The sequence below is a fragment of the Centruroides sculpturatus genome, unplaced genomic scaffold (genome assembly GCF_000671375.1).
Source record: "Centruroides sculpturatus isolate CEXI.00-Female unplaced genomic scaffold, Cexi_2.0 scaffold38, whole genome shotgun sequence".
NCBI classification, from domain to species: domain Eukaryota; kingdom Metazoa; phylum Arthropoda; class Arachnida; order Scorpiones; family Buthidae; genus Centruroides; species Centruroides sculpturatus.
In genome coordinates this window covers 949,823-966,092 of record NW_019384306.1, presented here as the reverse complement: position 1 = coordinate 966,092, position 16,270 = coordinate 949,823, and the positions used below count along the sequence as shown (strand labels likewise).

The 16,270-nt window shown below is 31.6% G+C and overlaps 1 protein-coding gene across 1 annotated transcript in view; it reads left to right on the top strand.

Moving 5' to 3' along the window:
- Positions 1-16,270, top strand: part of LOC111619035 (structural maintenance of chromosomes flexible hinge domain-containing protein 1-like) — a 260,024-nt gene that overhangs the window by 96,384 nt on the left and 147,370 nt on the right. The window contains exons 19-20 of the mRNA XM_023360677.1: positions 14,664-14,795; positions 15,945-16,089. Of these exons, the coding sequence (XP_023216445.1) occupies positions 14,664-14,795; positions 15,945-16,089 (277 nt within the window). The remainder of the gene's footprint in view (positions 1-14,663; positions 14,796-15,944; positions 16,090-16,270) is intronic.

Below are 16,270 nucleotides of genomic sequence, written 5' to 3'. Positions count from 1 at the left end.
ACCATATTTGCCAGATATTGCTCCCAGTGATTATCATCTTTTTCGGAGTTTGCAGAATTTTTTAAAAGGAAAAACTTTTGAGGATGAGAACAATGTAAAAAAGGCTATTTCTGAATATTTTGATTCAAAACCGAAATCATTTTACAAAGACAGGATTAAAAAGCTACCATCAAGATGGCAAGAAATTGTACAAAATAATGGTGAATACATTATAGATTGAAATAAAATTTAGTTAAAAATTTTTGTTTCTTTTTTTGTAGATAAAAATGCGCACGAACTTATGGACTGACCTGATAAATAATAATATAAAAAGTTTTTAAAGTAAAATTTTATAACATGACACCACACACAGTTTTAACTTTTGTTAGGAAAGTTACACAACTTATTACTGTATTTTTTGTAGTATACTTAATATTCTAGAGAACCTCAGCTTGTAGAAGATTTTGATTTTTGGGAATTTTTCATGAATGTTTCTAATTTATTTTGTGCTATTTCTTTGTAAAAATTTAAATATTCCAATTTACTCTTTCAAATTTAATCAAAGAAATCAGTAATCTACTTAATTAAAATAATTTATAATTAACTCGTCCTGTGTTATTCCTAACAATTCTTGGGGTCATGACCTCTGATCTTGACTGGTTGACTCGAGATATCTCATAACACTATCGGCACATTTTTGGAACTAGATGTCACTAATTTTTATAATTTTTATATTAAAACTAACTTCCAAAATATAATTTTTTTTGTTTTTATATTTATTAATATATCTATTTTGTTTGTGAAAAATAAAAAAATAATTTTGGATGATAAAATAGCCATGATTACTTTTTTAAAAAGTTTATGTTAGGCTTAAGATCGACAAAATTCGACATGACATCACAGACAACGGAGTAGAATTTTAACATTGGATAGGTTAATTATCTACTTATTAGCAATAAAATGAAATGTGTTTTATTTCAAACCAATTTGGAGAAATGCATAAAATTACAAAGAAATAGTTTATTTTTTTAGAAAAAAATTTCTTGAATGGAATATTTATTTTAAAAAGTTTAAATGTAAATAAACCATTACTATAGTATTTTCTAGAGCACTGATATAATATTACTGATGGTCATTTTAATGTATCAGGCAAATAGTCTGAATCCTTCATGCATAACATGTTCATTTTCTAGTTATTTCATAAATTCAGAGGATTTCTTCAGTAGTCAATTTTTCACTGCAGTCTAATCTTTCAGGATTTAAAATTCACTATTTCTCACTCTCTCTGTTCTTTTACTTTCCTGGCTGTTATGTATACATAACAAGGGAAAGTATTGGAATCATGTCAAATTTGACCCTCAGAGTTTTTTGCAAATCTTCATGTTTTGAGACTTTCTGAATCCAAAAATGGCAAAAAATTCCATGGATGTGTGTGCTTGTGTTTTGCTTAATATCTCAGGATAGGGTGAAGATTAAGTAATGAAATTTGGCATTGTGGCATTGATGCTATTAAATTTTAGTGGTTAAAGGTCAGGGTGGGGAGATACAGGGGGTTGTGTGTATCTCCTGTAGGGTCAGACTTAATGATGATTTTACTCATTATTAACATTTATACTTATTTTTTTTATAAAACTCATCCCTACCCTCAAAATTAAGCCTTTTACCATTTTATAGTAATTAAAATTATAAAAGTTTTTTCTAAATAAGATCTCATAATAGCCAGAAAAGTTATGCAACTCTTTGCTGGATTTTTCAAAAACTTAAATTGTTTTTTAAAATTAAATAAATATTTTAAATAACTTTGTTTGATATTTTACATACAATAATTTTTGTGATACTTTGAAATGAAATATTAATATTTACTTTATTTAACCTTTCACAATTACTATTTTGAAATTATAATTGGAAAATAATCTTGAAAAATAATTACTAAGGAGCTGTTTATAATTTATGTAATGCAAATACAGATGGGTAGGTATGCAGTAATTGTGATGATACATTATAAGGGGATGTGTGTGTTTACAAAAACATTATGTAATGCTAAGGTCTTAATCCTTGTGTAACAGAATGATTATAATAAGGTAACATTCAGTATCTTTGCTGTATATTTCTTAAGGAGAATGATCAAGGATGTGCATTATATAATTTGTAGGTGGGTATCTCTGGACACCATTATGGAGTGTTACAGGGTGAGAGATGTTAGTTAAAGAGTATAAAAACAGTTTTATGTAATTTATGGACAATTCCTAATAAAATCACTTGGGTTTGCTGGTTAGACTGAAACTTTCACAAGACATTGCCTGAGTGAACTGTTATCATCATAATTCTAGATTGATGTTATCTGTTTGCTAATTATTTACAGGTATCTGTTACTGATTAATTTGTTTTAAATGTAAATCTTACAGGAACAAATTTATTAAAATAAACATTCTCTGAATATTCATAAAATGAGAAGTAATTGTATTGCTAATTTAATGATTTATTACTATAATAAAAACTTTTGGATAGTATTGTGAGAATTAGAATGAAGATATTCCATTCATATTTTTATGCTGAAAAATATTTTGTTTATTATATGCTAACTTAAAGATATTTAATTATTTTATTTTTTTTTAAGTTTTTAAAAATAATACTGAATGATATCTTGACTTTAGCAAATAATCTATAATAATAAGAGATTATATTGTCTACTTTTAGAATTGTTCTAATCTTCCATTTTCATATAGTGCATGTCAAACAAGATCATGTCTTTTAAATAGATGTGCTCCAATTAATAGGTTAAATAATAATCATTTCTCATTAGTGGATGTCCATCCACTACTACTAGTGAGAAATGATTTCAATGGAACCTTGCTTAACGAGCATAATTTGTTCCAGAATCGTACTCATAATGCAAAACACTCATTAAGCAAAACAATTTTTCCCATAGAAATTAATGTAAAATACGATAATGCATTCCATGCCGAAAAAAAACTCAAATATTTTATGTATAATGTTTATTCAAAGAAAATTATATAATATACATTGTTGAGGAGTGTGAATCATCATCATCTTTTCTTCTAGCGCGGAATGAATCAATCTGGAATGAGAATTCGATTTGCAGAAAACAAAAAAAATCACAGATAATATGTTTGATAAACACTCCAAACAATATGCCAAATTCTTGGGCTATATAAAGGCTATAATCAATTAATAGAAATGAATTAATTTTACTAGAGGTAGGCAGTTATGCTGCCATCTCGTATTAAATTTAATAATTATAAATAGTTAATTATTAATTCAGACATTTCTAAAATTTAATTTGGAATTGGTCATTAAATTTAATACGAGATGGCAACATAACTGCCTACCTCTAGTCAAATTAATTAATTTCTAATATTTAATTATAGATTTTACATAACCCAAGAATTTGACGTATCTTTTGGCATGTTTAAAAGTAATATGTATGAACACAAGTTTGGAAAAATATGTGATCACAAACAACACTAAGATGCTAGCAGAACAAGTGCTAAACACAGACTGATGGAGCATACGCACAGTTCAGGACTTTCCCTCTCCTTGTCACTCGTTATGTGAGGTAATTTTTACAATTTGTTTTGCTCATTATGTGAGGTGCTCATTAAGCGAGGTTTCACTATATTTATAAATGAGAAATGAAAAATGACTATTCATCATCATCACCAACAATCTATGATAATTCTTTATTAATTGTATTTCCTTCAGAATTAGCACAAGGTTGCTGTTGAAAACAAATCACACGTGAATTCTTTTTGATGGAAAAAATAGGTTTATTTTCTATAATTTAAAAGGATATGCATTTCACGCTTAATGCCCCTCTTCAGTACTATTTTATTAAATACATCAGCAAACATTATGTTAGATATTACAGAATGTATTAAATTATATAATTATATTTAACATACGCATACAAAAGTTTTCCTCAAAAACTATAATTACCTAAAAAAATATAATAGTGACAATTGGAATAACTAATTATTAAAATCTTTGGGTAAAATAAGTAAAACTGAAAAAATTTATATTAAGAAATAAGTAAATAAATAAATGTAGTAAAATATTATTAAAATAATAAGATAGTATAACTGTAGAAATAAAATTACAAGGGGTGTTCAAAAAGTATCGAACCTTTGGTCGGCAAAAATATATTTATTGATTTTGAGGTTCAAAACCCTAATCTCCTTCAAAGTAGTCTCCTTGGTAATCTCCCAGTACTCCCAGCTATTTCTGGAAACACTGTTGGAATGCCTCTTTTGGAATGGCTATCAGCTGGTCTGTCACATTCTACATGATGTTTTCTCTTGACTCAAATCAGGTTCCTTTTAGCATCATTTTCAGCTTGGGAAATAGCCAAAAGTCACATGGAGCCATGTTGGGAGAGTACGGAGTGTGATGAACCACAGGAATGTTGTGTTTGGTGACAAAAGTCTGAATCAGAATTTCGTGGACACTCTCTTCATACCCAAATCCTTGGTCAAAATTGAATGTACCAATCCAATGCTTACTCCTGTCTCGTTTGCAAGTCCTCTGACTGTGCAAAATAAGTAAAATCTCATTTTAGCTTGTTGAGGGTCTGTCTGAGCGCGGTTCACTGTTCACTGATGTGCAGCCATCTTTGAAGCGGTTTTACCATTCCTTTATCCGTGTGTTTCTCATGGCATCGTCCCCGAAAGCTTGTTGAATCTTGCGAATGGTTTTTGTTTGGGTATCACCAAGCTTTTGACAAAATTTGATGCAATATCGCTGCTTGTGTTGTTCAGTCATTTTCCAACTTACTGGAATCTGAAGAGTACTTACTACACGTCCTCACTCATAGGCTGACTGCCAGCGAATGACGTTTCCTGCAGGCGGGAAAAAATTTAGGACTACGCATGACTGTCCTCTCCACATCGCCACCAAAGGAGGCCTCCTACGTGTCATTGGTTTATGCTGGAAAAATAAAGGTCCAATACTTTTTGAACACCCCTCGTATTTTTGTTAAATTGTATAAAACCATGGGCTAATATAAGTAAAACTGAAATATATTAAAAAGTAAAAATTAAAAAATAAATAAATAAAAGAATATAATAAAATATAAAAATAATAAGAGGTTATATCTGTAAAAATAAATATAATTTTGTTACAATGTATAAAAAGTTTTTTGATTAATTAAAAAGATAGCAAAATGTAAAGAACCTTAAAAACAATTAAAACTGGTTAAAAATAAGGTTTAAGAGCATTTACTGTATGTTTATCAGAATGTCTGATATTTTGTATGATACAGTGAATTAAATACAGTCGACCCCCCTATAATTATGGTCCCTATAATTACGATTCCTATAAAACTATGAAAAAATATACGTATTTTGGAAATGTTGAGTCGGATTAGTGTAGAATCGATTAATTTTATGGAAGAAAACCTTTCAATCAGCCGTAGTCCATAAACTTGACACGTGTCCGGCTGTGATTGGAACGACTTGTAAGAAATCGGATTCCTAATAAATTGGAACGTATCTATATCTTATAGGGGGGGTCGACTGTACAGGAATGGGGGGAGGAGAAACATCTTAAAATGGACTCTTCTATTTTGTTAGTAATGGCTGCCAGATCTCACTGATAACAAAGCCAGTGTTTAAATTCATTCTGTGAATTTCATTTGTTAAATAATAATTGGTTTACAGCTTCACTTTTACATGTCAGCTAAAATACTATTACATAGGTGAAACTGGTAGAATGTTAAAAATTTGAATAAGAGAACATATAAGGGGTGTGAAGTATGATTGCACCAACTCAGCAGTTGCCACACACTGCAATCATGCAGGCTGCAAGATCTCACTTGACAGTGTCAAAATTCTTAAAAAAGAAAAAATATTATTCAAAGAAAATTTTTTGAACACATTGAAATAAATGAAATTCACAGAATTACCACTTTTTACAGTTACTACTGCTTGTAGAAGGTTTGGAATAAAATTGATTGTTTCATTTATATACCCAAGGCAATCAAAATGGGGGACATATGAAACTTTTATAAAATGTTGGAAGAAAACTCATTGAGTTGCTTTTTATAGTGCTGTTGGTTTGATTTTTATGCATCTTATTCTTCTAGAAAAATATTTTTGTAATATAAAATAATTTGATTGTAATTTACATTACCTTTGTGTGTGTGCGTATATATATATATATAGAGATAAATAACTATATATATATATATATACGCACACACACTAATCTGTTGTATATATATAAAATATACAAGGTATGATCAAAAAGTATCTGACATGAGGTCAGAAAAAAAAACTCCTGTTTCTATTGGTTCAAATGATAGTCATCTTCAAAATAGGTCCCTTCTGAGTTTACACACTTATTCTAGTGATGTTTCCATTGTTGGAAGCATTTTTCAAAGTCATTTATTGGGATCTCTGTCAGGTGTTTTGTTGTGTTAGTCTTGATTGCCTCTGCATCCTGAAATCTTTCTTTTCAGTGGCATCTTGAGTTTGGGAAAGAGCCATAAGTCGGCCAAAGCCATGTCTGGGGAGTAAGGAGGCTGCTGAACCTGTGCATTACCCTGTTTTGTAAGGAATGTCTGTATGAGATATGATCTGTCAGCCAGAGTATTGTTGTGATGAATGAACTAATTGTCAGACTGTCATAGCTACGGTCTCTTGCTCCTAACAGCATCTCATAGGTGAAGTAAAACAGTCAGGCAGTATTTTTTTGTCACAGTTTTTTCATGAGGGGCATATCAATGATAAACTGTGCCATGGTGATAAAAAAAAACAGTCAACATGACCTTCACTCTGCTGTGTGATTGCTGTATTTTCTTTGACTGTGGAGGCCATAGCATTTTCCACTGGAATGATTGTGCCTGTCTCAGAGACATACCTGTAGACCCAAGTCTCATCTCTGGTTATAATTTTTTTGAAATCAGGATCTGTCATGTTCTACCAAATCACTAATCCAATGATAACAGTGTATATATGAAACTATCATGGTTGTCTGACAGTGACTGCAGGATAGGACAGGCTCACCAAAATTCACACACGCATGCAGTAGAGTCCAAGGTTAAAGACGACATAGTCTCCTCCCCAAATTGCAAATACTTGCAAAGAAAAAATAAGGGCGGATACTTTTCGATCAGACCTTGTATTTATTGATTTACTACAATATTACATTACCAGCTCAATAAAAATTTTATTTATTTTTATTATTATTAATTTTCTGGAAATGTCTTGGCTCTGATAATTTATATATTAATAATACTTGCAGAATATAATTATTAATGTTATTAAAGCAATATCAAAAATCTGTGCAAAATTTATACTGTATATTAAACAGTAGCATCTGCTTATTGTAATCACTGATGATGTTATCAGTTGTTTATTATTACCAGAACTCACAAGCCCAAAATATATATGTTAATGCACTTAACATCAAACTTTGTTTATTATAAGCAAAGCTTGATTATAGTGATCATTTTAGCAAATAGGCATTTTTTAAGCTGTCTTTTCATGCTATCAGACTATATTAACAATGTGCAATAGNTTACGGTCCCTATAATTACGATTCCTATAAAACTACGAAAAAATATACGTATTTTGGAAATGTTGAGTCGGATTAGTGTAGAATCGATTAATTTTATGGAAGAAAACCTTTCAATCAGCCGTAGTCCATAAACTTGACACGTGTCCGGCTGTGATTGGAACGACTTGTAAGAAATCGGATTCCTAATAAATTGGAACGTATCTATATCTTATAGGGGGGGTCGACTGTACAGGAATGGGGGGAGGAGAAACATCTTAAAATGGACTCTTCTATTTTGTTAGTAATGGCTGCCAGATCTCACTGATAACAAAGCCAGTGTTTAAATTCATTCTGTGAATTTCATTTGTTAAATAATAATTGGTTTACAGCTTCACTTTTACATGTCAGCTAAAATACTATTACATAGGTGAAACTGGTAGAATGTTAAAAATTTGAATAAGAGAACATATAAGGGGTGTGAAGTATGATTGCACCAACTCAGCAGTTGCCACACACTGCAATCATGCAGGCTGCAAGATCTCACTTGACAGTGTCAAAATTCTTAAAAAAGAAAAAATATTATTCAAAGAAAATTTTTTGAACACATTGAAATAAATGAAATTCACAGAATTACCACTTTTTACAGTTACTACTGCTTGTAGAAGGTTTGGAATAAAATTGATTGTTTCATTTATATACCCAAGGCAATCAAAATGGGGGACATATGAAACTTTTATAAAATGTTGGAAGAAAACTCATTGAGTTGCTTTTTATAGTGCTGTTGGTTTGATTTTTATGCATCTTATTCTTCTAGAAAAATATTTTTGTAATATAAAATAATTTGATTTCTTCCTTTATTCAAATAATTTGTTATCACTACTAGGTGCTTATACAGACACTTGGCAATTCTGTCATCAACTTTTATTTGGGAATTTTTTTATTTGTCGAGACGCATTTCGGGCTCAAGCCCCTCTTCCGCCGGCATTAGTTCCTGGGATTTGCCATAGCACGACAATTGGAAATACATATTTTAATTCAATTTAAACTTTTTGTGAATAAAGAATACTCTCCATACATTTGAGATGTTTAGTGTATGGAGAGTATTCTTTATTCACAAAAAGTTTAAATTGAATTAAAATATGATGTATTTCCAATTGTCATGCTACTAGTGATAACAAATTATTTTAAAATATTGCTTATAAAATTGAGAGATTTCAAAATATTTTACAGACAATAAAGAATAATTTGGATGATAACCAAATTAACGTTACAACTTGCTTGGACCAAATAAATCAGTTAGTGCAACAAGGAAAGGATATTTTGAGCAAGGATGAAATACAACAACTGCAGAAAGATGGAGATATTCTAAAAAAACGATATAATAATCTCTGCAATGAATGTGACAAAATAATTAGACGTTTATCTACAGCATTAGAAGAATTACAGAAGTTTCAAGTAATTACAAATATTTATATACTTAGACTTATTATANTTAATGTTGATGTTTTATTGATAATATTTTTTAATATTATAATTTATAGAATTTTATTTTTAATTTGCAAATATGTGACAGTTAACTAACAATAACAGTTTATTCTTTATCAATAGCAATGAACTTTACAGCATGCAGCATCATGATGATGTCTTATTAAAATTAGCATTTTAATTCATTTAAAAAAAAGAGTTTAAATTAAATGCTTGCTACCTGCAAAGGTTACCTGAACTGACATAACTGTTGAGCATTACATCCAAAAGCATCTTTTATTAGTACACAGTATGATCTAGTAACAATGACTGCTGGTATTGTTTTAGACTGTGATGCCATTGATTCTAAGACTCTCTCTACTTCAGAATAGATTTCTAAGTGCATGTTAGAATTAAAGAAATACAGTAAATTCATGTAAATTATTTTTAAGCGTATGGAGATGTGCAGAATAGAAAGACATTTGAATTTCAATTTGCATATTCTACTTAACATTCTAATTTTTTTAAATGAAATATTAAAGCTGTCAAAAATTTATTTAAACTAATTATTATATTTTTAATAAAAATAGCAAGAAGAAACTTTTTCAACAGTTTCATAGAATTTCAGTACAAAATTGTTGAGAGATCAACTGTGTGTTAATCCTTACAATAAGTTTTTAGTACATTGATTGTAGGTTGTACATTTAGAGGCAAAACCAGAAGCAATTTGACCTAAGAATTTCGTTGCGAATCCTACAGAAAATTACTTCAGAAGTCTGATCTCTTCCTAGAAGGATAACAGACTTCTAAATGACAGCTGGCAGACATTAGCTGGACTCAAAAAATGAGAACCCAGATAAGCAAGTCTCCCAAACAAAAACCTGCACAGACAAATGTGATAAAAGGCTGAGGAGGAGAAGAGTTTGTTAGCATAAATGATTATGAAAGTATTAATTTTCTATTGGCCATTAATATACCACAAACCCAAACTTATCATAACAATCATAATTATTATGAAAGTAACCAAAACCAGTCACAATGCAAATCAAAAGCAAATATAGTTATTTCTAAAAACAAGAAAATCTATAGTTTGCATAAAATACAAGTTAGGCAAAAATACCTTACTCTATTTTACATCAGTAGCTTTTCTCCACTGTATTAAATGATTTGAAATAGTCCAGTTTTTTTACAACTTTAAAAAAGTATTTAAAAAAAACTAAGAGCACAATTGAGCTTTTAGTCTGTTAATTGATTAAATAGTTGTAAATAACCATATGAGCTTGCTGGCCTAATTTGTAGCTAGAACTATTTTAAGATGATCAATACAAAACCTTCCTCACTTATTTCTAGCCATTTATACACGAGTACGAACGTTTTTGGCCTTCTTAATAGGCCTTCCTCAGATACACTGTGGTCTGTTAGAGCGTCGGTTGGTAGAAGTTTAAACAGTGACAATGTTTACATAGGTATCGTCTTACTAGTGACGTCATCGTTGATGATAGGTATAGACGATACCGAGGGTGAAAAATTCTTTCTTTTGGTAAAAAAGGGAGGTGTGCAGATAGTTCATGATGACAATCGCTAAAGTTAGGGAATAAAATTGTAAAATAAGCGCGCTACATAAAGAAGATGAACTATCACGATAGGTGGTGCATCATAGTTGACGCCGTAACTAGCTAACACTATAGTAAGAAAAGGCATGCGAATGACCATATATGGGAAAGGTGCTACATTTGGAAAGCAGAATTGGAAAATAAACGCGACAAGTAAAAAAGCGCTAACGGTTGCAGCGCAGCAAGGGCAGTTTGGTCTATTTAGTTTAAGGGGTTGTCGAAGAGTGATTGCCATGCGGAGGAGAGCGAGTCTGCATCTCTGCTGTTGATACAACCGTCTTCAAGGGATTGCTTAAATATTTCAATCATTTCAACCGTTCTAAGCTTGGTGCGGTCGTGCATAGGAATAATAATCTTTGCCTCTTCCCATTTGGTCATTATACTAGGTTCGCTTGCAAACTGGGCTAGGGTGGAAGTGAACTTTTTGTTGTATATGTCGTATTTGTGCTCAGCTATCCTCCTTTTAAGTGATCTATTGGTTGAGCCAATGTATGTTAGTTTTTTGCACGGGTTAGATCTGCTGTCCTCTAGTGGGACCGTGTAGACTCCTGGTCTCTTGGCTTCACTGCATTTGTCCTTGGTATTAGCCAGAAGTTTATAAATCGTAGGGCTGTGTCTGTATGCGAGAGTAGCATTGACCTTTTTTGCTATGAATTTAAAGGCTTGGCTCATTCTAGGGTCAAAACCTATCATCAACTATCTGCACACCTCCCTTTTTTACCAAAAGAAAGAATTTTTCGCCCTCGGTATCGTCTATACCTATCATCAATGATGACGTCATTAGTAAGACGATACCTATGTAAATATTGTCACCGTTTAAACTTCTACCAACCGACGCTCTAACAGATCACAGTGCACCTGAGGAAGGCCTATTAAGAAGGCCGAAAACGTTTGTACTCATGTAGAAATGGCTAGAAATAAGTGAGGAAGGTTTTGTATTGATCATCTTAAAATAGTTCTAGCTACAAATGCACTGAAGTGTAAACATGGCGTCGCCGGCCAAGTTGTATAGAAAGAGCGTCTTAGCTGTAACAAGAACCAGAGAAAAACTCAACTTCTTGTGGGGCTGCAAACAGAACAAGGTATTTCCAATGTCAATCCACAGGCTCAGTTTACGAATGGGTTGCTCTTCACTTAACCCCAAAAGTCAAATATGTCTGCCTTAGAAAAGCAATTCGGAACACCAAGAAGTGTATGTATGCTTACCTACAGAAACTAATCGATTTTGAGAACACTGTATTTAATATGGACCCGGATCTTCTGGGGCTCTTCAACTCTAGGGTTATAAGCTTGTAGGAACAGTTTCAGCAGTCACTTCGCAAGATGTATGCCAGGAAAATGCTTTGGATTATGAAAAACCAAAAGAAGCCACACAAAAACAAGCTAAGAAATCCGATAGTCTGCTGGGAGAATATTAAACCATTGGAGGAAATGATTCAGGTATTCAAATTTGGACCTATGTTTGCTCCGAAGTCCTTGAAGATCTCAGCACATACCATCATTCCGAACATCAAAAAGCGCTTGTGCCAATTAAGGCTCAGCATAAGGATTTCTTTAGGTGGAACACGGTTCTCAGCAAAAAAATCAAAGAAACAGACAACAAGGATAATGAATTCTGGACAAATGTAAGTAAAAGTAAAGAATGACTCCAAACTAACGAAATAATCCTTACCAGAGCAGATGAAAGCAGAAACATTGTTCTTATGAAGAAACATGCATACACTAAGTTGCTCGAAGAATACATCAGTTCTACAGAATGCGGAACAATAGATGAAGGATACTTAGACAAGTTCCATAATAGAGTTTCCAGATTCACCAACTCACCACTAGCTAAATGCCTGCAACTAGGAAATGCTACCATGCAATCACCTGAGATATCGCGGCTATTCGGCTATGCTAAAACCCATAAACCAGGCAGGCAAATCAGGCTGATTGTTGACAAATCAAGATTGCCAACCTTACCTATTGAGAAGGGTCTGCATGAGCTCCTCAAAAGCCATTTGAAAGATTATAGTTACACCATTTTGAACACTCGGGAACTCATCACTAAATTACAGAATATTGCTCTGACTGATCAGGAATGTATTACAGTTCTAAACTTTGAAACTATGTATCCTTCCATTAAATTGGAACCATGCTTCTGTGCCCTTAGAGATTTTCTCTTCCAAGCCTCTCCACATACCACAAGCAGGTGTTGGAGCTTGCTCATCTAATGTACTACACCTCATTCTTCACTTTCAACCAGCAAATCTATCTACAAGAAAGGGGAGTTCTAATGGGTAGCCCCCTCTCTGGAGACCTCTGTGAATTAATTGTTAGAAAATTAGATAGCCAACTGTTACAGTCCTTCAATGCAGAAATCATTCTTTACATGCACTATGTCAATGATATTCTTATTATTTGAAAATCCAAGTCATATAAATGCCATACTGCATATAGTGAACAACAACCCTTTTGGACTTAAGCTAAAGTTAGATCAGCAGGATGATAAGATGGCCCATTTCCTTGACCTCAGTATCTTCTTGAATCATGGCTGCATAACCACAAATTGTTCCATAAGCCTAATCTTCAATCTTTCTTTATCCCTGCAATCTCGAATGACCCCTTATAAAATATCTTCTTTCAGGGCTCTAATCCGCAGAGCTTTTACCCATTGCTCTAACATTAAGGATGCACTACGAGAAATCCAATGCATCAAGCGCCTTGCCACAGCCCACGGTTTCAACAGTAAAGTTATTGATAGGCTTGCACAAAAAATTCATAGATGCGTAACAACCGAAGTTGTCAATTCCAAACCTCTAAAGCAACGAAGTAAGTGCATTACTGTCGATTTTGAACCTAGAATGAGCCAAGCCTTTAAATTCATAGCAAAAAAGGTCAATGCTACTCTCGCATACAGACACAGCCCTACGATTTATAAACTTCTGGCTAATACCAAGGACAAATGCAGTGAAGCCAGGAGACCAGGAGTCTACACGGTCCCACTAGAGGACAGCAGATCTAACCCGTGCAAAAAACTAACATACATTGGCTCAACCAATAGATCACTTAAAAGGAGGATAGCTGAGCACAAATACAACATATACAACAAAAAGTTCACTTCCACCCTAGCCCAGTTTGCAAGCGAACCTAGTATAATGACCAAATGGGAAGAGGCAAAGATTATTATTCCTATGCACGACCGCACCAAGCTTAGAACGGTTGAAACGATTGAAATATTTAAGCAATCCCTCAAAGACGGTTGTATCAACAGCAGAGATGCAGACTCGCTCTCCTCCGCATGGCAATCACTCTTCGACAACCCCTTAAACTAAATAGACCAAACTGCCCTTGCTGCGCTGCAACCGTTAGCGCTTTTTTACTTGTCGCGTTTATTTTCCAATTCTGCTTTCCAAATGTAGCACCTTTCCCATATATGATCATTCGCATGCCTTTTCTTACTATAGTGTTAGCTAGTTACGGCGTCAACTATGACGTCACCCCCTATCGTGATAGTGCATCTTCTTTACGTAGCACACTTATTTTACAATTTTATATTTATCATAAATAATTTCATCATCACATGATTTCCAGTTGAAAAATTTATACACTTTTTCTGTTCAATTTTTATTTGCTTTAGTTTTAAGTTTTTCAACAAAATAACAATTGTTTATTATTTTCTGTTGTTATAATGGATGCTCTCAAGGGAACTCCAAAGAAAGAAATCATTATACTATGATGACAAAGCATAAAGCCAATTCAGTGAACAAGAACTAGACTCCAATATGATGCATTGTATTCATTGTTACAATTTTAATAGCTAATAGTGTAATTTTAAGGAAAAAGGATGGAATATATCCTAGCTTTTAAGTCTACCTTATCTCCACATTGACTAAAGATCGGGCGTAAATAATATATATTTCTAATTATATTTGACTGCTGAATTAGTATTAGTTTTTTGCATAAATTAATGTAAACAATTATTTATTAAATTCAATTTTTAATTAATTATGAAAAGATGAAGATTTTTTATATGTTTGTTTATTTTTTTTTTAAATTATATGTAGAATTATATTTTAATTATTATTATCATTATTATATATATGTATATATATTTTTTTGTAGAAACTGTTAAGAATTTAGGTCCACATACGTTAATTTTGCAAGCAATGCTAAATGAAGGTGAAACTGTTTTATGTTCTGGCAAAGAGTTACCATCTCATAAGATAAAATTTGTAGTAACAGGTGAGTTAAATTATTTAAAAGAATTTATAATAAACTTAATAATAATTGATTAATTAGAAAAAATTATTTTGGTTTAAAAGTATTGTCTTAAGACTGGTTTACCCAATAGACTACTGCTGACATTTCGCAGTACCCAAAAACATGCAGACAAGATTTGTTGGCAATTTAGATGTTTATACATTCCACTGGAATACAATTTATGAGTCATTCTGAGCATATGCTAGACCATTAATTTTCTCAAGAATGGTGAGAATCCAATTTAACATATGATGTTGATCTCATCATTTATTGGTTCAATGATGCAACTCTGAGTGAAAAATCTGACATGCTAGTGAAATGATTGTGTCTTGTAGAACCAAGATTGCCAATAAGTTGCAAGTTTGTTCAAATGGGGAAAATATGCGTGTATTTTGGTATGAAGAATAAAATATTGATCTATTTTCAATATTTTATTCTTCATACCAAAATACACGCATTTGAACAAACTTGCAACTTATTGGCAATCTTGGTTCTACAAGTAGTTAGTAGTTACATGTAAGTATTGAAAATGCTAAAAAAAATAATAATTTATTAATGTTATTATTAGTAATATTTTGTTATATAGCTTAACATTGTTAAACATTCAAAATTATTTTATTTCTAATATGAGAGATTAAAAATTGCACAAAAAAAATACAATATTTAGATTTATTAGAAATTGAAAAATAATTTTAATTATATTATTGTATTATAAGTTCTGTAGAGTAAATTATCAACACTGGAATAAAATAATAAAGATATAAATTTACTTACCATAGTGCCATCTGATAATTACAGACAAAAATAAATTGTTAATAATTATGTGATTTAAACACTGTTTTTTTTTTTTTTTTCAAAAAAATTTACAATGACAAACTTCCATGAATCCTGTGTAATTAACTTCTTATATTTATCATTTTTTACTAAATGACAAATATATTAGTTTTCAATACATTTGCATTTTAGTTTTTTATATTTATGAATAAAAATGATTTTATATGACTGAAACTAACCAGTTTCTATTTTATCATTATTTCAAATATAAAAATTTTAATTTATTTTTATATTTGAAATAATGTATAATGATGTATTTTATTTCAAAGGAAACTAATAACTGTTTTTTTTGTTTAGAAGCTGAACCTGAAAAATTTACAGTTGGTGTATTAGATGGACCTTTCAGAGTTGGATCACCATTCCAAATACCTCTTGAATTTCAGGATAAATTTGGAAATCCTACAAAACCTAGTAATGATTTAAAACCAATCCTTAAAGCAGCGTAAGTGATCACCCTTCTTTTGTTAAAATATTTTTCAATATATTTAAAATAATATTTTCAATTAAAAATAAAATACAGTAGACCCCCCTATAAAACGGGTTCCTATAATTACGATTCCTATAAGACAGCGAAAAAATTGCGACGGTATCTGTAAAAAACTGGTAAAAAAACTCCTATAATT